Source organism: Panthera leo, chromosome D4, assembly GCF_018350215.1.
Source record: "Panthera leo isolate Ple1 chromosome D4, P.leo_Ple1_pat1.1, whole genome shotgun sequence".
Classification (NCBI taxonomy): Eukaryota; Metazoa; Chordata; class Mammalia; order Carnivora; family Felidae; genus Panthera; species Panthera leo.
In genome coordinates, this window is record NC_056691.1 from 2,082,419 (window position 1) to 2,104,775 (window position 22,357).

General features: G+C 49.2%; 1 protein-coding gene across 2 annotated transcripts; it reads left to right on the forward strand.

Annotated features, from left to right (window-relative positions):
- The first annotated feature begins 642 nt into the window (after positions 1–642).
- LOC122205295 (NUT family member 2G-like) lies at positions 643–10,517 on the forward strand. Of its 2 annotated transcripts, none has more exons than XM_042913564.1 (7): positions 643–3,207; positions 5,146–5,863; positions 6,352–6,480; positions 6,823–6,962; positions 7,422–7,708; positions 9,178–9,294; positions 9,660–10,517. In XM_042913564.1, exons 1-7 carry the CDS (start codon positions 3,192–3,194, stop codon positions 10,413–10,415), a joined length of 2,163 nt encoding a protein of 720 aa, XP_042769498.1. In that variant the 5' UTR covers positions 643–3,191; the 3' UTR covers positions 10,416–10,517. The 2 variants fall into 2 exon arrangements, with proteins under 2 accessions (XP_042769498.1, XP_042769499.1); XM_042913565.1 differs by lacking the exon at positions 643–3,207 and adding an exon at positions 4,680–5,025.
- The last annotated feature ends 11,840 nt before the right edge of the window (positions 10,518–22,357 follow it).

Sequence of the window (22,357 nt, forward strand, 5' to 3'; positions counted from 1 at the left end):
TTGTGTGGAAGGCCACCCCTCTTCTGAGGCCTGTGATCCGTGTCCAGAGATGGGTTTGTCTCAGAAGTTAATGCAGGAACGGCCAGAGATCAGGGTCTAAAGGAATGCTCTTACTCCCTCCTAGGACCAGTCTTCCCAAGTTACATTTGGGCTAATTTGATGCCATCTACTTCTGGACGCTAGATTTCGAAGTGTTCGAAAATGATTGCAGAATTGGGACCAGAGAATTTTTCTGCAGTGTAATCTTTTATCAGTGGCCCTGAGAAGGGTCACTCAAGTCCTACCTCTGAGCCATGAGTGAGAATCTTAGCAATAATTGGTTGACTGACTGGACAAAGGGAGCAAACAAGAAGGAGCCTGCTTTCACGAGTGCCTGAGTACATGTTGCCTCAAAACTCTCTAAAACAAAGCTGTTGCTTGAAACCCATTTCAGCCTTCCCCTGATAAAAGCTCAAGTCTTGAGAAATGCCTGCAAGTTGTTCACTTTTTCAATGCCCAGCAGGGATGTTTGCAATAAAGTTCACTATGATTTGCTTGAATGGCTCTCAGCTCATCTCCCCAGCTCACGTCCAGGAAGCGTGCTCAGAGCAGCTGCCAGAGAGAACACAAAGATGGGTACCAGTGGAGAGTCCCTTCCACACTGCAAGTGGGAGAAGCCTGGGGAATGCCCTGAAGGGCTGCACCGTGGAGCTCACCTGCTTTGGGTGGCTGGTCCTACACTCCAGAAGTGCTAATACAAATAATCCCTGGGCCCTGTCAGGGTGGGAGTTGGGAGAAAACTTAGAAACTGTGTGGAGATTGGAGAGGAATTGGGAAATGACTCTCCTACATGACCATAGTACGGAGCAGGGGGAGGGGAGGAACTCCAGGTCCTGAACTCAAAAGTCCAGTGCCTTTCCGCATCAGGGTGTCCACTGTTCAGTTTCCACACAGTGGTGGCCTTTGGAGTCAACTTTCCTCAAGGGGGCAAGGAATTGTTTCAGTGCCTTAACCAGGAGTCTTTTTCAGTGTATGTTCAGTGTGGAGCCATCCTTCTAAACCTCCCTTTCCTTCCCCAACACCCTGCCATCCTAGGAGCTGCACTGCTGTGATAGCAGGAGTGAAGCAGGTCTCCCAAGAGATTGGTGACAACCACTGAGGTTCTTAACCCTCGTCACCCTTGGCCAATTTCCTAACAGTCCTCTCTTCTGACAACACAAAAGTCCAATGCTCTTTCATATCATTTTGAACCTTCCCAGTAAACTGGTGTTGATGTGCAATTTGAAAAGAAGAATCAAACAAGACTTTAAAGAGGTGCTCCCATGATTCTCATGCAGATGGGGCCACATGCACTGATGAGCATGGATTCCAAAGAACAAGGGTCTCTCATGCAGACAGGAAATACACAACCCCGTGAGCAGGGCTTCCAGGCTAGCAATGGCCAATTAGGACTTAGAGGAAGCTGGTTGTGTGAATGGGGGTTGGACGTCAGGGATAGATTACAGGCGCACATCCATTTCATGGGGATTGATTTTAACCCCTAGGAAAACCAGGACTGTAGGATGTTAGGGAGGGGAAGGTTTCCTAACCCTTACTTCTGTCCTTAGTCCCATTAATTCCAGATACTCAATTCTGTATATTTGGCGCCTCCAAATTCCATATCACCCAAAGAGCCTATAGACACTGTGTGTGTGTGTGTGTGTGTGTGTGTGTGCACGTGCATGCGCAGGCAAATGATTTTGTGGGTGAGCCAAGATAGCACTCTTTTTTTTTTTTTCAAAGTAGCACTCTTGAGTCTCCTAATCCAAGTTCTCTTTCTCACAGGGTGACTAATATTAGCTGAATATATTACACTGTTTGGGTAGAGATGCCATCTAAAGTACAGAACCCCAGCTAAATGCAAAATTCAAATCAACTGGGAACAAATTTCCATTAAAAGTTATATCCAAAATATTGCATGGGACACAATTATTCTAAAAGCTGATCCCTATTATCTGAAATTCTAACTCACCTGAGCATCCATTATTTCATATGCTAAATCCAGTCACCCTATTCTACAGGGTCCTTGAAATGTAAAGGACTGTAGAACTACATGTTCCCAGAATCCAGTCTCCAGAAATAAGGACAGGAGCCACAGTATCAGCATAAAGTCAATCACTGGGCACACTCACACATATTTTGGAATATGTGTCAACTTTTAGCCAGAGAAAAAAATACAAGCATTTTTTGAAAATGAAAATAGCTGACATGTACTTTTAGTTGCATAATCCGTCTCTCTGAAGATTTGAACGTCACAGATAACACTGGTTTCCTGCGAGAAAGGGGCTTGGTGCCCAGGAGTAAGAGGTGGGAGGAAGAGTCATCACTGCATATTCCTTTATGTCCTTTGACATTGAACCACACAAAGCTATTGATTCTTTGAGATATTCCACTAAAAGAAGGAGAAATGTTAACAGTCAATGTTGAATGACAGCACAGGATGCTGGGAAACAAAAAGTAGTGATTTCTGGTCCTGCATGTGTAGGCTGCACGACCTTTGTCTGATAGGCTGGGGCTTTCCAGCAGAGGAGAGCATTAGTAAGGCTCATCCTGCTTGAGGCTGAGCAGCCTCCAGCGCCGGAGGGCGGCGAGGACAGAAGGACCCATGTGCAAGCACGCACGCAGGATCTGCTGAGACCATGCTAATTTGGAAGCTGAGTTCCATGTGGCCTTCAGGACCCATGTGTTCATCAGAATACATGTTCTGAATCTTGTTCAGAAAGTCCGGCCTCGGTTGAAGTGAGTCAAGAGCCAGGTGGGAAGCAGAGTGGGTTGAGGGACGCAAACTCAGCCGATGGATGAAAACGGAAGCAAAGGACCACCGAGTAACACCTCGGTGCTCGGAATCTGAGCAACTTGTATAAATTGCCTCAAAAGGCACACAGCAATTGTGTTGCCCCTGTGTCATTTGAGAGGGACTTGTGGTCCTTGCCTACCTGCCAGAGCCCTCAGGGAATGTCTCCCCACCCCCACCCAGGGCCCTGGCCCTCGGCCCCTCCCCCGCTGCAGAATGTCAGGAGCCCTACATTCTGTCCCTGTTTACATTCAAACTTTTCCCTCCTTAATTGGATCTTGAGCATCTGCTGCAGCAGATCGCTGTCTGGGACCTGGGCTCGACGTTTCTCACTGTGGTGGCTGCAGGGTAGCAGTGGTCCCTGCCCGAGCCTGCGGGGATGGCTTCAGAAGGAGGTAAGCCTGTGGGTTGGGCAGGTGTGTCTGCGTGCCTGCCATCCCTCAAATCCGTGGGATTCAAATGTGACACTTGGACAGGGGCACATGGGGGTGGGGGTGGGGGTTGAGTAGGGAAAGAGGGTGGGGGCCAAGGACAGCTCATCTGGGAGGCTGGGAGCCCGTGGAAACCTGCAAGGACCCTGGGGAGGAGGCCGGGTCGAGACCTCGTAGGGGAAACGCCCTGGGTGTGGAGAACGGATAGAGGCAGGCACACTGCGTGTCTCTGGAGTCACACACCACTTTGACAGTTTGTAGGAGAGGTGGCACCGTGTCGTGGTGGTGGCACAGGCAGGGTCCCAGGGAAAGGACAGCCGGGTGTGGTATTCCTCAGACACCTGGACCTCCCCCACCATAGCCTCCAAGGGACTTGACTGCAGATTCTGGGTCTCCATAGTGCCTGATAGGGATGTGGGGGGAGATGGTCTGAGCCAGGACGTGGTTCAGTGAGAAGGTCTTATGGCCAATGTCCTCCCCGGGAGCGGGGCTGGAAGTTCCTCTAACACCCCCGGCCCAGGACTTCCACTCCTTCCAGCCCAGAGCTGACTTCTCCCCAGCCCAGGTGACCCTTTTCGTAGATTCAGCAGGGACAGGGCATCCGGTGGCCTCAACCAAGGTAGGCCTTGGGTTCCTCAGCTGTTCTGGGTCCCTCTTCCTCTTGAGGACGTGCGGTCCTTCCACCTGCTTCATCTTGTCCAGTGTTTCCTGGCCAACCCTCAGCCCTGGGAGCCACCTTTGAGGTGAAGAGTCTGCTTGTATTCCTCGTCCCTGTGCCGTGGATGGGGAACAGAGTGTAGTGTGGTTGGGTGTCCCAAGCAGCATCTGTGAAAGCTGAGTCCTCCTTACAGGGGGTAGAAGGGGAGCCTGGACCGGAGGACCATCTTCTCTGGTTGTATCACATGTCGTGGGACACCTGTTGATCAGTTAGATGTGCAGGTGTGTCCCTTGTCCTCCCGAACGAGGACCTGCATGGGTTCTTCATGAACAGGCACAGGATCCAGCCCCTTTTCCTTCTGGCACTGGGCTCATGCTGGGCTCCTCGTGTGTCTTCACTTTCACTGTTGGAGCTGGAAGGGGAAGACCACAGAAGCCTGCATTCCCACAACCAGTCCCACGTGACCCAGCTCCAGAGTCCCCCCACCCCAACAGCCCCGCTGCCCCCTCTGCATTGCCCTTTGCTAATCTTCTGTAGCCACCGTGGCTGCGAGTGACAGGAACCAGGGAACATGATGCCCGCCTCACACTCTCCCAGGATCCGAGCTGCTGAGCGGTGGCAGAACCTGGCCCGTGATGCGTGTGGGATGTGGGGGTTCCTAAGACAGGGTTACGTGGGGGCTTGGAGGCCGCGTTTCTAGGGAGAAAGATATTACAAGCGTTTGTTTTCTTATGTTAGGACGGGAAGAAAGGGAGGGAGTTATACTGTCGGGCATTGGGGGTCTGAGCAGGAGAGGGGCTCAAATGGTTTAGACGCTGCCCGTTCACAAAGGCCCTTCAGGTGACTCGGACGTACCTGGGAGCAGAACCCAAGCTGCCTGGGAGCCGGCCGAGGGCATTTCCCACAGGGCAGATGTCCACCCAGCCCCTCGTCCAGGAGGACAGCCCGTGAGGATGGAGGGTGGTGTCTGGGGTCCTGGGGAGGTTCCCAGAGTCAGTGCTGGCCAAGGCTGCCTCTTCCAGGCAGGCAGGCTGTCTTGTTGAGAAGGGCGGGGACAGTAATTGTCGTCTGGAGGCCAGAGCATGGAAGTCACTCCAGGACACTTGCAAACCGCAGCTTTTCCTGTAAGTGTCCCTCCCGTGTCACGATTCCCCACTCCGCTCCCTAGTGAGCACAGGGGCCCAGGATCCTGCGTCCTGGCTGCGATTCTCCGACTCGATCTGGCCCTTCCCTTCTGTCCACAGCATCTCCAGTGCTGGGACCGCATGTGGCCATGGACCCGGAGGCCTCCGTGTCTTCTTTGACGGCACAGCCGTTCCCCCCACCTGCTGCTGGCGCCTCGCACTGGTCACCCCGGGGGCAGCACTCGCCGCCCCACGTGACCCCGCCATTCACGCCTGGCAGCCCCGTGGTGCTGCCCACTTTCTGCAGGACACCGCTGGTGGCAGGAGATGCCGTCCATGGCCCAGGTGGGACCCGGGCCTGTAACGTCATCGTCCAGGCCAGGTCAGAGTGGGGGCCCGCAGATGCCCCCCAGACTCAGACCGTCGTCCTCACCCAGGCCCCCGTTCGCTGGAGTCCTCCCGGGGCCCTCTGTGGGGGTGCTGCGTGTCCCACACCCCTGTTCCTGGCAACGTCGGCAGCGGAGAGCAGCGTGTCCGCCCCAGCCGTCGGGGGCACCTGGGCCGGCAAGGGAGGCTCCACCCCAGGCCTTCGGCCTCAGGCTCCCCCCCTGGCTGTCCGGCTGGCCCCCATGGTGCCCCCGGTGACCGCAGGGCCGCAGCCCCCCGCAGCTGCCAGGGAGGGCAGCCTGGCCAGCGGCCCCGCCAAGGCCTCGCCCGCGGACTCCTGTAGCCCCAAGAGTGTGTACGAGAACTTCAGGCGCTGGCAGTGCTTCAAGGTCCTGGCCCGCAGGCACCTCCCGCAGAGCCCCGACGCCGAAGCCCTCTCCTGCTTTCTCATGTGAGCGCCTTCTGCCCCCCGCTGCCCTCAGCCAGGACCCTGGGGTGTGCCCAGGGCGGGGGCCTCAGGGTGAGGAGAGGAGGGTGTGAGCCAGTGCGGCTCTGGGAAGGCAGTGCGGCGTGGGTCCTCTGGGGTCCCCCCCCCCCGGACACGGGGTGACGGCACTTCCCGCAGGGGACCGGGGGACCGGATCACTGCCTGGCACGGCACGCTCAGTATCGTCAGTATGGAACGCAGGGTCCGGGGGCAAAGAGCTCCCTGATCCAGGTGCGGGTGGGTGGTCAGCCTGGAGCCCAGGGCCCGGGGCTGCCCAGTGTGAGGCAGTGACGGTGTTCGCCTGGAGGGGGCTGGTTTGCACGGCCAGACACCGCCTGTCACCTGCCAGCACTGAGTCACGCTGGGCGGGGGACACGTGCTGCACAGGGCGGGAGTGGGGCAGGGTGGGGGCCACCAGGCCGCAGCCACCGCCTGACCCCGAGGGCTTGCAGCCCGGTGCTTCGGTCCCTGGCCCGCCTGAAGCCCACCATGACTCTGGAGGAGGGAGTGTGGCGGGCCGTGCAGGAGTGGCAGTGCAGAAGCAACTTTGACCGGGTCATCTACTACGAGATGGCAGGAAAGTGAGTCAGGGTCCCAGCCCCAGGCCGGTGGGCGTGAGGCCGGGCTGAGCACAGGGTCCTCCTCACCTACCTGCCCAGGCTTCAACCCCAACCTGATCGACACCCACCCCTGCCTCCATGTGAAGGTCTCAGGATGGGGGCTGAACCTGCAACCCCGGGGGAGGTGGGACCCCCGCTGTGGCTGGGCCGGGCCGGATCGGCCAGCCTGCTGCCTCCTGGGGGGCCAGGACCATGGCTGCCGCTGCCGGGCACTGCCTCTTCCGGTCCCCCCACGGCCTCCGCCTTTGCTGGGCTCCACGGCCGGGCCCCTCCTCAGTGTGGCCTGGGTCTCCTCACCCCCAGGTTCATGGAGTTTGAGGCAGAGGAGGAGATACAGATTCAGAAGCTGCAGTGGGTGAAGGTGGCCCAGGGCCCATCTGCTCCAGCCCCACCCAAGCCTGGAACCCAGGAGTCCCCAGCCCTGGAGGGGGGCCGGCAGCCAGGTACAGCACCCGCATTCCCAAGGGAGCTGGCGGCCAAAGGCAGTGGGGCCTAGGGAAGGCCGCCGTCCCCACGTCCTGTCTCCTCCTTCACGTGGGCCTTGGTCTTTCAACCAAACCAGCCGCAGAGAGCCTGGGGTCGTAGCTGCCCTTTGTCACCGTGAGATATTGACCTGGCCAAGTTGGTGACTACTCTCCCACCTCCCTGTCAAGGGACCCAACGAAACTCTGCCTGGAACGCGGGCTGCGGGGGGAGACCCTTGGAGAATCGGTGGGTCCTCTGTTGCTCACAGGAGACGCTATTAGGTGCTCCTCCCCTCGGCTCCCCCGTCCCAGGGTTCCTGTGGCTTCAGGTGGCCCCGATCCAGCCCTCCACCGACATCAGTGTCCCCCAAACCCTGCCCTCTCCACAAGCAAGCTGGAGCCCCTCTCACCTCCTCCCTCGTTCCCGCTCTGCCTCAGCCTGCATTCCCAGGAAGGCCGGCTCCAGGGCCCAGCCACCCTGCCCGCAGCCACCCAGACCCCCGCAGCCCAAGGCACCCAAGGAGATCCCCCCTGAGGCTGTGAGAGAGTACGTGGACATCATGGAGGGGCTGCTGGGGCCTGCCTGCTCAGCCCCGGGGGCGCTAGCGGGTGAATGGGGACAGGACGGAGAGGAGCCACAGCAGGACGAGGACGCCATCTACCTGGACCCGGGTCTTCTCAGCTACATTGACAAGCTGTGTTCCCAGGAAGACTTCATCACCAAGGTGGGCTGGCCCACAGCCTGGCGTCTGGAAGATCCCAGGCATTGCCACTCCGACACCCGGAGTGGGGCTGTGCCTAGGCCTTTGGGACCAAGCTCTGTTCCTCGTTCCTGAGCTGTGTGTGCAGGCACGTGTGTGTGCACGTGTGTGTACTTGCGTGCATGTGCTTATGAGCATGTGTGTACTTGCGTGCATGTACGTACATGCAAGGGTTTGTATGTGTGTGTATTTGAATGAATGTGTTTATGTGCATGTGCGTGTGGGTACTTGCGTGCATGCATGTGCGTATACTTGTGTGCATATGTGTCCATTTATGTGTGTGCATGGGCGTGTACTTGAGTGCATGTACACACATGCAAGTGTTTGTGTGTGTACTTGTGTGAACGTGCTTACGTGCGTGTGTGTGTGCCTGCGTATAGGGTGCATGTGTGTGTGCTCTTGTGTGCATGTGCATACATGTATGTGTGTGCATGTGCATGTACTTGTGTGAATGTGCTTACGTGCACGTGTGTGTGCCTGCGTGTAGTGTGCGTGTGTGTACTTGTGTGCATGTACGTACATGCAAGGGTTTGTTTGTATGTGTACTTGTGTGAATGTGCTTATGTGCATGTGTGTGCCTGCGTGTAGTGTGCTTGCGGGTACTTGTGTGTATGCATATGTGTATACTTGTGTGTTTGTGCGTCCATGTATGTGTGTGCATGTGCGTGTACTTGAGTGTGTGTACATACATGCAAGTGTTTGTATGTGTGTGTACTTGAGTGAACGTGCTTACATACATGTGTGTGTGCCTGTGTGTGTGTGCATGTGTGTACTTGGGTGCATGAACGTACATGCAAGGGTTTGTATGTCTGTGTACTTGTGTGACTGTGCTTACGTGCATGTAAGTGTGCCTGCGTGTAGGGTGCACCTGTGTGTACGTGTGTGCGTGTGCGTCCATGCATGTGTTTGTGCCTATGTGTAGTGTGCCTGTGTGGGTACTTGTGTACATGAATGTGTGTGTACTTGTGTGTGTGTGCACATGTGCAGGTGTGGGTGAGCCTGTGTGGGTGTCTGTGTGTGGCCTGTGTATGTGTACGTGCATGTCTGTGTGTGTATGCATATGTTTGTGAGGATATGTTGGTGTCTACCATTTGAATGCTTCTGTGTCTCTGTGTGGGCACATATGTGTTGGGGGGGTGTGTGCATATGCGTTTGTGTGTCTTTTTTATGTGTGTATGTATGTATGTATAGGCTTTCTCTCTGTGTATGCCTGTGTGAAATTGTGTTGTCTGCATGTGTGCCTGTGTGTGCCTGTGTGTGTGTGCGTGTGCGCCTGTCTGCGTGTGCGTGCAGCCAGTGACCCTGATGGTTCAAACATCCTGCCTTGTGCAGAAGGCGGGGTGGGGCTTCACGTTACCACTTTCCCTCCGGGTCCTCCTTGGCTCACAGGTGCCCCCTGCCAAGGTGCCCACAGCCTGTTCCTTCTGTCCCAGGTGGAGGCAGTCCTTCACCCGCGATTCCTGGCAGAACTGCTTTCTTCAGAACCACAGCTGGATCTTTTGGCCCTCGCTGAGCAATTGGAGCAGGAGGAAGGACTCTCCCTTGCAGAGGTGAGCAGGGCAAAGAGAGACGCAGGAGAGGACCTGAGCCAGGGGAGGGAGGGGACCCAGGTGAGCCAGGGGAAGGGGGGGCACTCAGTACACAGGCACACGTGACGCGGTCCCCCGCTCCCCTGCCTAGGAGGCATGGCACTGGGGAGGCGAGCTCCAGGGCAGGTACTGAGCAGAGAATGGCATCTACAGGATGGGGAGCCTGGGGAGGGAGGGAGGGACTCAGGGGGATATCAGGAGAGCCAGGGCCTCACGGGCCACCCGTCCCCTCCTCCCACCCCCCCCCCTCCGCCCCCCATGCCACCGTCCCACCTCCCCTCTCACACTCCCGTGCTGGCCAGTCACCGTCACCTCCCTCCTCCCAGCTGGTAGAGAAGAGACTGGTGGCCTTGGCGGTGGAGGACGGTGTGCCCACAACCCCGAGTCACTGTGCAGCGACACTGGGCTCCGGGCCCGAGGGTGAGGCCAGGGCCCGGCCAGGGGTCAGCCGTGAGGCCTGCCCAGCAGAGAGCGAGTGCCAGGACCTCCGGAGGCACAGCCGGGCACACGCGCACCCGTGCAGACCCAGATCCTTTGCCGCGTCTCCAGGACAACAGGAGCTGCCTGCCCTCCGGGCTGGCGGGCTCTCCTCTCCTCCCCAGGGGCCAGGGCGCACCCCTCCTCGGCCGGACCCCAGGGATGCCCCCGTGTTCAGAGAGGCCCCCCCTGCTAGGGAGCCTGGCGGGCCAGCAGATGGGTCCAGTGAGGACGAGGAGGAGCTGCCCAGCCTGGCCTTCCTCCTGGCCTCTCGGCACAGCCTGCTGCCCTGGGGGCTCTCCCAGAGTCCTGCTCCGGCCCCGGGCCTCCCCAGCCCTGGAGGGCGCGGGCCGCGGGGAGCTCCCCAGGCCCCCGCTGCTCAGAGAATAGGCCGCGGCCCAGCCGCTCCCCCAGCTGCCAAGTCCAGAAAGCGGGCTCTGTGTGCGGGTCTGGCCGCTGCCGGCAAGACGCCCCTCGCAGGGGCCAGCCTCAGGGGCTCGGTGCGGGCCTTGGCCGTGGGGCTGCTTCGGCCCTCTCTGCCTCCAAAGAGAAGGTGTGGCTCCTTTGTCCCAGGGAGGAGGAAAAAGCAGCACTGCAGCCCGTAGGGAGCCCTGGGCCCACCCTTCAGTGCTGATCCTGGCTGGGGGGAGAGGGGGAGGGCACGACTGCGGGCGGGGTGGCAGCAGCCCCCAGGGGCGCTGCGTGGACGTGGGAATAAAGATGGTTTTGCTGGGAAATGCGTCTGGGCCGCTGCATGGAGATGCCCTGGCCGGAGGGAAGGGGTCTGGGAGGGGCCTCCAGGGGCTTGCGGTCACCATGTGCGTCCCTGAACATCCAGGGATGGGCGCCCTCTGCACCACAACCATCTTCCAGAGTGCAGTCTGCAGTCAGCCCTGTCTTCTCCGGGAGCTGCCCTCTGCCTCCCTGCGGCGTCCAGCCATGGGGCTGAGCTGGGGCGGGGAGGGGGGGGCTTGGGGAGGGGGGGCTACATCCTCCTTGGCTCCTCCAAGGCTCCCTGTGTGGGCCTGAGGGAGGGCACAAGGCCTGGCCTCAGGGGACAGGCTCTGGGGCTCTGGCCTCCTGGTATGAGGAGCATCTTCGAGTCCCAGTGGGACCGTTGAAATATGAGGGATGGGGGGGTCCTCTTCATCCCCGTGAGGATGGACTCGGGGAAAGCACGAGGCGGGACCCGGGGGCCACCAGCCGGGGTGTGCGTGTGCTGTCCCAGGCGGCACCTCCCGGTCAGCTCACTGGGCCTCCACAGGGAGCCTGGAGGGAGCCAGGCTTCACCGTTTTCTGAGGACCGTGGGCTCCGGGAGGCCAGGGGATGAGGGCAGTCACGGGCGCCAGGGCGGCCGCCACACAGCGTTGGCTCCAGAGTCCTCCTCCTGCTCCCCTAAGAAGAAACCCCTCAAAGTAGCCATGGAGTCGTGGGGAACTCCCTCGCATCCAGGTGCACGCCTGTCCCCACTGATGACGGTGTCATGTCTTCTGATGGCACCCGGGCAGTCGGGCTCCCTGTGGCCCCCCTGTCCTGGCTGCACGTTTGTTCTTCATTCCGAGCTGCGGGGTGTCCTACAGGTCACTGTGCGCTGGGCGGGAAGGGGGAGAGCAGGCTGGTTTGGGGAATCCTGGCCAGGGTGCCCCCATGCTCCCCAAACGCTGATCTTGGGGAGGCCTGCCCGCACCCATGCCTCCATCGGTCATCAGCCATCACTGGGCACGGGTGTCTTAGGGGGCTCCGGCAGAGAAAGATGGTGTCCGTGGCCAGTTGTTAGGACAGACAGTGCTGAGCCATCCCCGGAACCCCTACAAGCATTTGCTCTGGAGATTCTGGGCCGGGAATCAGAGGGCTCGGAAAGTCCCCACTTGTGGTCCCCACGACCTACTTGATGGGACCCTTCCTCCAGATGAGCTGGCACGAGTCCCCACAGCCTCGCAGGTCTCCTGGGAGGCCCTGGACGTGACTCACGGAGTCTGAGGGCCCGTCCGTCTGGGATGCCTGCGTGCCAGCCTGGGCTCTCTCTCGGTGCTCATTTTAGCAAAATATCTTGCGATTAAGCTGGGCTGTGTGAGGGTTCATTTTCCCTACTTCACCGCAGTCTCTGAAGGCCAGTCTCCACCCTCCTCCCATAGTCTGTCCTTTGGAACGTCCTTTGTCGTGGTTCGTTCCGAAGATCATGCTTCAGGGCCTTGTATTGTGTGAATTCGTACAAAGTGCATGGACATTAAAAGATGTTTTCCAACCACAAACTAAAGAGGCATCCCCAATTGTAAGGCTCCTAATTTATTTACTCGGGGGGTGGTCATTGTTAATTGCTCTTCCTGCACAGTCTGTTAATGAAACTGGCCAGATGCTGATGTTCTCATCCTTCATAATGTAGAGAAGGAGAGCCCCCAAGGCACTAGTCACACAATGGTATGTCACTGTCACCAGCCTGATGTCATCAGAACCAGGACATCAGATCATCAGAACAGGTCTGTGCTGGACACAGACCATACCCTAGGTGATGCTAGGAGATTCCTCTGGGATTCTAAACGAGCCGACAAGGGTCCATAGATCCCAGATGGCCTGCATTCACACTACCTGCTTATTTTCCATTTTAGAAAATGGGTAATTTCAGTAGGAATGTTTCAAGCTTATAGAAAAAATGAAAAAAATGCAATAGAAACCACAATAGACAACACCTAGATATAGGCAACGTTAGCATTTTGACAAATTTCTCTAGCCTAATTATAAAATAAAAACTGTTTTTAGACATTCACATGAAATACAATTCACTCATTTGAAGTGTACAGTTTTATGGCTTTCAGCTTGTTTATAGAATTTGTAACCGTTACCACAATAAATTATAGAACGTTTCATCAGCCCCAAAAGAAACCCTGTACCCTCTCGCCGTCCCCCTGTCTTCCCATGTGGACATCAGGCCTAAGCACCCATTCATTCCTTTGTCTCTATACATTCCCACATTCTGCACTTCTGCATGAATGGGATTATATGATAATCCTTTTAGGTCTGCTTTCTTTTACGTAGAATAAGGTTTCCATGTTTCACTCGTGTTTGCACATTTTCAATAATATCCCCTTGTGTGGATGTACTACTGTCTGTTAAATCCATGGATTAGTTGCCAAACATTTGGGTTGTTTCTACTTTTGGCTAATACGAATAATTCTGTGAACTTTTGTGTGGATGCATGTTTCGTTTCTCATGGCTATATATCTAAAAGTGGAACGGCTGGATTGTTTGAAATCTCTATATTCAACCTTTTCAGAAACTGTTGGACTGTTTCCAAAGTGCCTGCACCATTTTGTATGTTTGCACTAGCAGTGTATTAGGATTCTACGTTCTCTCCACATTCTAGCCAATGCTTCCTACCATCTAGTTTGTTTTTTGTTTTTGTTTTTGTTTGTTTTTGCTAATGGTCATTCTTGTGGTTCTGAAGTGGGCTTTCAGTGTCGTTTTGGATTGCATTTCCCTGATGTTGAGCATCTTATGTGCTTACTGGCCATTTCTGTAACTTCTTTGGAGTGATATATATTTATCCTTTGCCCATTCTTCATTGGTTTATTTGTCCTTTATTATTGAGTTGTAAGAGTTCTTTATATATTCTAGATAAAATCTTTTATTCAGAGATGATTTGCAAAAATATTCTCCCATTCCGCAGGCTGTTTATTAGTTTGTCAATAGAGTTCTTTGCAGTAAAAAGGTATTTAATTTTGATGAAGTCCAATGTATGTATTTTTTCTTCTGTTGTTTGTGCCATTTTGCCAGACCTAAAAATATGTTGACTGACCCTATGTTGTGAATATTTATGCCTCTGCTTTCTACCTTTTTAAAATCATTTAACCATTTGAAGTATACAGTTGAGTAGTGTTAAGTATATTCACATTGCTGTGCAAGAGATCTCTAGAATGTTTTCATCTTCTAGTTCTGAAACTCTGTACACATTAAACACTAGTCCTCCCTCCCCCTTCCCCAGACCTGGGCAACCCACCTTTCCACTTTCTCTATGATTTTGACTACTTTAGATACTTCATATGAGTGATTAGGGAATCATACAATATTTTTTCTTTTGTGACAGGCTTATTTTAATCAGCATAATGTCCAAGAGGAAAAAGAATCTCTTGTGGTTTGTTTACCTCTCTCCTTGATTCGCCTCTTTTCCCATATGTTCATCTCTTTTCTTTCTTAAATTCCACATATAAATGAAATAATATGGTATTGTCTTTCTCTGATTGACTTATTTTGCTCAGCATAATACATTCTAGCTCCATCCACGTTGCTGCAAATGGCAAGATTTCATTCTTTTCATGGCTGAGTAATATTCCATTGTATATTTATACTACATCTTCTTTATCCATTCATCAGTTGATGGACATTTGGGCTCTCTCCACAGCTTGGTTATTGTTGATAATGCTGATATAAATATTATGGTGTATATACCCCTTCAAATCTGCATTTCTGTACCCTTAGTTAAATACCTAGTAGTATAATTGCTGTATCATAAGGTAGTTCTATTTTTAGTTTTGAGGAACCTCCATACTGTTCTCCAGAGTGGCTGTACCAGTTTGCATTCCCACCAACAGTGCAACAGGGTTCATCTTTCTCCACATCCTCACCAACATCTGTTGTTTCTTGAGTTGTTAATTTTAGCCATTCTAACAGGTGTTAGGTGGTATCTCATTGTGGTTTTGATTTGTATTTCTCTGATGATGAGTGATGTTGAGCATCTTTTCATGTGTCTGGATGTTGGCCATGTGGATGTCTTCTTTGGAAAAGTGTCTATTCATGTCTTCTGCCCATTTCTAAACTCAGTTGTTTGTTTTTTGGGTGTTGAGTTTGACAAGTTCTTTATAGATTTTGGATACTAACCCTTTATAGATATGTTGTTTGAAAATATCTTCTCCAATTCCATAGGCTATCTTTTGTTTCCTTTGCTGTGCAGAAGGTTTTTATCTTGATGAATTCCCAATAGTTCATGTTGGCTTTTGTTTGCCTTGACTCTGGAGACGTGTCTAGGAAGAAGTTGCTGCAGCTGAGATCAAAGAGGTTGCTGCCTATGTTGTCTTCTAGGATTTTGATTGTTTCCTGTCTCACATTTAGGTCTTTCATCAATTTTGAATTAATTTTTGTGTATGGCGTAAGAAAGTGGTCCAGTTTCATTCTTCTGCATGTTGCTGTCCAGTTCTCCTAGCACCATTTCCTAAAGAGACTGTCTTTTTTTCATTGGATACTCTTTCCTACTTTGTTGAAGATTAGTTGGCCATATATTTGTGGGACCATATCTGGGTTCTCTATTTTATTCCATTGATCTATGTGTCTGCTTTTGTGCCAATACCATACTGTCTTGAGGATTACAGCTTTGTAATACAGCTTAAAGTCCAGAATTGTGCTGCGTCCAGCTTTGGTTTTCATTTTCAACATTACTTTGGCTATTTGAGGTCTTTTGACCTCAAATGTCTTTGACATTTTAACAACATTTGTTCTTCCAATTCATGAGAATGGTACATTTTTCCATTTCTTTGTGTCTTCTTCAATTACTTTCATAAGCTTTCTATAGTTTTGCAGAGTATATAACTTTTACCTCTTTGGTTAGGCTTATCTCCACATATCTTATAGGTTTTGGTGCAATTGTAAATGAATTTGATTTGCTAGTATCTTGTTGAGAACTTTTACATTCAGTTTCATCAGGGATATTGGCCCGTAATTCTCCTTTTTAGTGAGGTCTTTGTCTGGTCTTGGAATCAAGGTAATACTGGCTTCATAGAATGAATTGGAAGTTTTCCTTCCACTTCAATTTCTTGGAACAGTTTGAGAAGAATATGTATTAACTCTTTACATGTTTGGTAGAATTCCCCTGGGAAGCCATCTGGCCCAGAACTCTTATTTGTTGGGAGATTTCTAATTACTGTTTCAGTTTCTTTGCTGACTATGGGTCTGTTCAAATTTTCTATTTCTTCAGTCTTGGTAGTGTGTGAACTTCTAGGAATTTGTGCACTTCTTTCAGATTACCCAGTTTATTGGCATATAATTTTTCATAGTATTATCTTATCACTATTTGTATTTGTGATGTTGTTTGTGATATTTCCTCTTTCATTTGTTATTTTATCTATTTGGGTCCTTCTGTTTTCTTTTTGATAAGTCTGGCTAGGGGTTTATCAATTTTGTTAATTCTTTCAAAGAACTAGTTCTTTGCTTTGTTGATCTGTTCTACTATTTTTCTTTGTTTCCATATAATTTATTTCTGCTCTAATCTTTATTATTTCCCTTATTCTGCTGGCCTTAGGCCTTATTTGCTGCTCCTTTCCTAGCTCCTTTAGGTGTAAGGTTACCTTGTGTGTTTGGGATCTTTCTTGCTTCTTGAGATAGGCCTGGGTTTCTATATATTTTCCTCTTTGGACTGCCTTTGCTGAATCCCAAAGAGTCTAAACTGTTGTGTTTTCATTTTCATTTGCTTCCATGTATTTTTTAATTTTTTATTGAATATCCTGATTAACTCATTCATTCTTTAGTAAGATGTTCTTTAACCTCCATGTATTTGAGGGCTTTCCAAATTTTTTCTTGTGGTTGACATCAAATTTCATAGCATTGTGATTCAAAAATATGTATGGTATTTTTTAATACATTTTTTTTATACTCGTTGAGGACTGATTTGTGACCCAGTATGTTCCATGTGCACTCAAAAAGAATGTTTATTCTTCTGCTTTAGATGAAATATTCTGAATATATCTGTTAGCTCCATCCAGTCCAGTGTGTTATTCAAAGCCATTGTGTTTTTTTGTTGATTTTCTGCTTAGATGATCTGTCCATTGCTTTAAGTGGGGTGTTAAATCCCCAATTATTATTGTATTATTATCAGTGAGTTTATTTATGTTTGTCATTAGTTGATTTATATATTTCTGTTCTTTCAAGCTGGGGGCATAAATATTTACAACTCTTAGATCTTCTTGATGGATACACCCCTTAATTATGCTACAATGCCTCTCTTCATCTCTTGTTACAGTCTTTGTTTTAATGTTTAGTTTATCTGGTGCACCTGGGTTGCTCAGTTCGTCAAGTGTCCAACTGATTTCGGCTCAGGTCATGATCTGATGTTTGTGGGATTGAGCCCCATGTTAGGCTCTGCATTGACAGTGTGGAGTCTGCCTGAGATTCTCTATCTCCCTCTCTCTCTGCCCCTCCCCCAGTCTCTCTCTCTCTCTCTCTCCCTCTCTCTCAAAACAAATAAATAAATAAATAAATAAATAAACATTTAAAGAAAAAAGTCTATTATGTCTGATATAGGCTTTTGACATCCAGTAGCATGATGGATTCTCCATCCCCTCACTTTCAATCTGCAGGTGTCTTTAGGTCTAAAACAAGTTTCTTGTAGGCAGCATATATATGAATCTTGTCTTGTTATCCATTCTGATACCTAATCTCTTTTGATTGGAGCATTTAGTTCATTTACATTCAGACTGATTATTGAAAGATATGAATTTAGTTTTATTGTGTTGCTTGTAGAGTTGGTATTTATGGTTATGTTTTCTGGTCCTTTCTAGTTTTTGTTGCTTTTGTTCTTTGTTTGCTTTCACTTTTTTCTCCACTCAAAGAATCCCCCTTAAAATTTCTTCCAGGGCTGGTTTAGTGTTCATGAACTCCTTTAGTTTTTATTTGTCTGGGAAACTCTATCTCTCCTTCTATCCTGAATGACAGCCTTGCTGGGTAAATAATTCTTGGCTGCATATTTTTCCCATTCAGCACTTTGAATATATCCTGCCACTTCTTTCTGGCCTGCCAAGTTTCTGTGGATAGGTCTGCTGCAAACCTGATCTGTCTTCCCTTGCAGGTTAAGGACTTTTTTTCCCTTGCTGTTTTCAGGATTCTTTCCTTGTCTGTGTATTTTGTGAATTTGACTATGATATGCCTTGGTGATGGTCAGTTTTTGTTGAATTTAGTGGGAGTTCTCTGTATTCTTGGATTTTGATGTCTGTGTCCTTCCCCAGATTAGGAAAGTATTCACCTATAACTTGCTCACATAAACCTCTGCCCCCTTTTCTCTTTCTTCTTCTTCTGGGACTCCTATGATGTGAATGTTATTCCTGTTTACTAAGTTGCTGAGTTCTCTACATCTTGTATTGTGATCTTTGGCCTTTGTTTCCCTCTTCTTTCAGCTTCATGAGTTTACATGATTTGTCTTCTGTATCACTGATTCACTGCTCTACTTTGTCCTTCCTTGCTGTCATGGCCTCCATTGGAGATTGCATCTCAGCTATAGCATATTTACTTCAGCCTGACTAGATTTCAGTTCTTTTATCTCTGCAGAAAGGGATTTTATGGCATATTCTATGCTTTTTTTCAACTCCAGCTAGTATTCTTATAATTACGGTTTTAAATTCTAGTTCAGACATCTTATTTATATCAGTTTTGATTAAATCCCTGGTCATGAGTTCTATTGCCTGTTCTTTTCAGGCGAGTTCCTCCATCTTGTCATTTTGTCCAGAAAAAAGCAAAGAAAGAAAAGAAACGACTACACAAACAAAAAACCAAGAACTAAGCAGAAACTAAAACAAACAATAAAACTAGATCCTGGGTGTGTTTTGGTGTGCTTGATAAAAGAGCAAAGGATCTAGATCCAAAAATAAAATAAAACAAAACAAAATAAAGTAAAATACAATGAAATAAAACAATAAAATAAAAATTACAAAAAGAATATATATAAATGTATATATAAAAATAAAAAATAGTAAAAAGTAAAAAAAAGAATTGATAAAAATAGGCAAATAAATGAAAAACATTATAAGAAATAAAGAATAAAAGTAAGAAAGGAAGTTAGATCCTATTTCCCCTAGAGCTGAAGTTTTGCGACATTATGATCACAGACTTGATGATAGTGCACTGGTCTTCTGAGGGAGGGGCCTACTGCACTGATTCTCAGGCTAGCTTGACTGAGTGGAAATGCACCTCTGGGGATTTGGAGGGCAGGGCTTGGTGTACATGGCTCTGGCTTCCACTAGGTGACCCTGTTTTGCTACCTGAAGGTTTTCAACTCTGATGGGCAGGATGACTATGGCGGTGCCCCACTCTCTAGCCCTGGAGCTGAATGTTCGCACACCCACTTTTCAGGGAACCCTCATAAAAGAGCAATCAATCACCTCTCTTGTGTCCCCAGTTTCCCTTGGAATTCAACATTCACCCTGCCTGTGTAAGCTTTTTATTTCAGTGCAGGACTGAGTTTCAAAACTCCCAAATTTTAGGGATTTCCACAGCATGCAGTCATGGTGCTCCTCTGGCAGAAGGAAAAAAGCAGTGGTGCAACTGTGCTGCTGTTAAGAGTTATGTCAGAACAGAGCAGAATGCAGGAACCCCTGCTTTCAGCCCTCAGGCAGAGAGAGTGCCCACTCTTAAGCCTGGAAACACTGCCCATTGGCAGGACCCATCCTTGCGACCCAAGGGATCCTCAGATGACGCTGTCACTCCTGGGATTCTACCCGCATTCACCACTTGAGCACCTTTAATCCAGGTGCTTCCGCATGGTAGCAGACTGCTTATACTACTTTGTGGTAGCCTCCTTAACCTGGCTCCCATCTTGCAGCCCGGCCCAGAGCAATATCTCTCCTGGTAATGAAAGAGCGGGCCTACGCCGGCCGACTCCATCTTGTTCTGTGTCCTCCACCTTGAGTGACTATGTCCCTGACATGCTCCCTTTCCGGGAAAAACGCAGAAACCTCAGACCACGCCTCCTCACCTTGAGTAACCTCCCGTTCACCCTCACCCCTTCAAACTTCCTGATTAAAACACACCCAGCGACCTGCCTAACAGGACTCCGACCCTTCCCCAGCCAATCAGCCAAGGCCACAACCCTTCCCCAGCCAATCAGCTGAGGCCACAGCCATTACCTCACCAACTGCCCCTAGACCCCTATAAAACCTTTGTGCTTTTGAAACTCGCTCTCTCCGGTATCTCACCACTATGTCGGTGCAAGTAGGAGATTGAACTCGAGCTAGCTCGAATAAAGGCTCTTTGCTTTTGCATCGGACTCGGCTCCCTGGTGGTCTTTGGAGATCACGAATTCTGGGTATAACAGTAAATTCTCTGTACTTCCTACCTTCCAAATGGTGGTCCCTTTTGTATAGGCAGTCTTGCAATTTTTGTTCATTCAGACCTGCGGTTGATTTCTCTGGTGTTTAGAATGATTTGATAACTATCTAGCTGTGTTCAAGGGATGACACAAACTTAGGGTCTCCCTACTTCTCTGCCATCTTAACTCCTAGACCACATTTTTTTTTATCCATTTATCTGTTGATGAACATTTGGGTTTCTTCCAATTGGCTATTGTGAATCATGCCACAATAAATATGAGCATGCAAATATCTCTTAAAGATCTTGCTTGGATTCTTTTGGATACATATCAAGCAATGGGATGGCTGGATCATATGCTAGTTGATGAGGTTTTGGGGTGATGGTGGGTTCATGGGGCTCAGAGCTGATGGCCAAGAAAGAATTCTTGAAGACATTTTTGGTGCAAAATGGTAATTTTACTAAAGCATGGGGACAGGACCCGTGGGCAGGAAGAACTGCATTGGGGTTGTGAAAAGTGGCTCATTGTATACTATGGGGTCTGGGGAGACAAAGTCAAGAGGGAAGTTTCTGAAGAGATTTTCATATGCTAAATACAGATTACTAGAGTCCTAGCTATTGTCAAGCTAATGTTTTTCCCTCTAGCAAAGCATTAATGTTAAGACAGTAGGGAGTTTCTGGAGAAATGTTTTGCTCAGCTGCCTCACGTATTTGTCAATGGGCTGCAGGATATAAGGAAATTTAATTTTGTCTGCCATTTCCTTCTTGCCTTTGTTCCCCACATCACTATGGAGGGGAGGGTGATGTTGGGGCTCCAGGAAACTGAATCTATAGGTTTCTGGAAATTAGGCTATTGATAAGATTGCCTTTTTCTTGTAATTTACTAAGATATTTGTAAACTGATGTAGACTCTATCAGTTTAACTGTTTTCTTTTCTGTCCTCTCCTTTGTCCTTGGCCAGCCAGGAGTGCCTGAGGAATATCATACATATCCCACCCTAAGAGAGGAGGTGCTAGGTTGTACTTTGCCCTCAGCCTGCCCCACGCTCCCTCGTCAATAGTTATAGTTTTAATTTTTTGTGAAAACTCTGCATTGTTTTCCATAAGGGCTGTACTATTTTACACTCCTACCAACAGTGGGAAAGATAACCATTATCAAGACCTTGGGGGCCAGGGAGATGGGTGAAGTAGGTGAGGGGGATTAAGAGTACACTTGTCATGATGGGCACTGAGTAACATAGAGAATTGTTGAATCACTATGTTGTACACCTGAAACTAATAAACACTGTATATTAATTATACTGTAATTAAAAAATAAATAGAGCTTGGTGTATATCCATCTTATAAAAGCCTTTATGCTTTTAGCTGTAATCAAAATTATACATAATGATAATATTTTTGTTCATGTATGGTGTCATAATCTATGTATCATATTGTCTTTGGCTTTTTGTTTCAACATTCTGACTTCAAGGTGATAACAATTGACATATTAGATTTTCTTTCATTTTAATTATTTATAATTTTGCATTGTGTGAATAAATTAAAAATAACTTATCAGTTCTCTTATTGGCCAACTTTTATAAATTACAATGTTTCAGGGTAATCAGTTCTATATAGAAAGATTTTCCCTTTAGGAATTTGAAAAATTATTCTATCTAATCAGGCTTTTCTTTTTGCTATTGAAAATTATGCCACCATTTTAATAGCCCTCTCATTGTTGGTGATCAATGTTTCCTTGTTAATTGTTTTTAAGATTACCTTTTGTCTTTGAGTTCCACAGTTTCATGAGGTGTGATTAGTTTCAGGCTAAAAATTTTTTCTTATCCTCTGTGTGATCTTTTTTGCTTTATTAATAGACAACACACATTTTTTAATCAACTCTAAAACATAATATTATCTTTTCAAATGTTGTTTTCCTTGTCCTCTCTTGTCTCTACTTTTGGGTATATGTATATTAGACCATTTTAGATATTCCCTGTGTCTTCTCCAGCTCACGTCACTGTAATAAAATACCACAAACCAGTGGCTTAAAAAACAAGTATTTACTTCTCACAGTTCTGAAGGCGAGAGACCCAAGACCCAGATTTCACATCCAGTTCCTGAGGAGAGTCTTCTTCCTGGCCTGCACAAGGCTGCCTTCTTGCTATGTGCTCACACAGAGGAAAGGAAGAGAGATCTCTGTGTCTCTCCTTATCAGGGCAATAATCCCATCGTGAAAGTCCCACCCCCATGATCTGATTACTTTCCAAAGGCCCTACCTCCCGAGACCCTCACACTGGGAATTATGGCTTCAATTTAAGAATCTTGGAGAACACAAGTCCATAGCATCTTCCACTGTTACCCAAGTCCGTATTGGAAAATACTCTCATCCTATCCCAACAGCCTCAAATGTCTTAACTCATTCCTCCATCAACTCTAAATCCAAAATCCAAAGTCTCATGTGAATATCATCCAAATCAGGTCTGGGAGGGACTGGAGGTAGATTCAT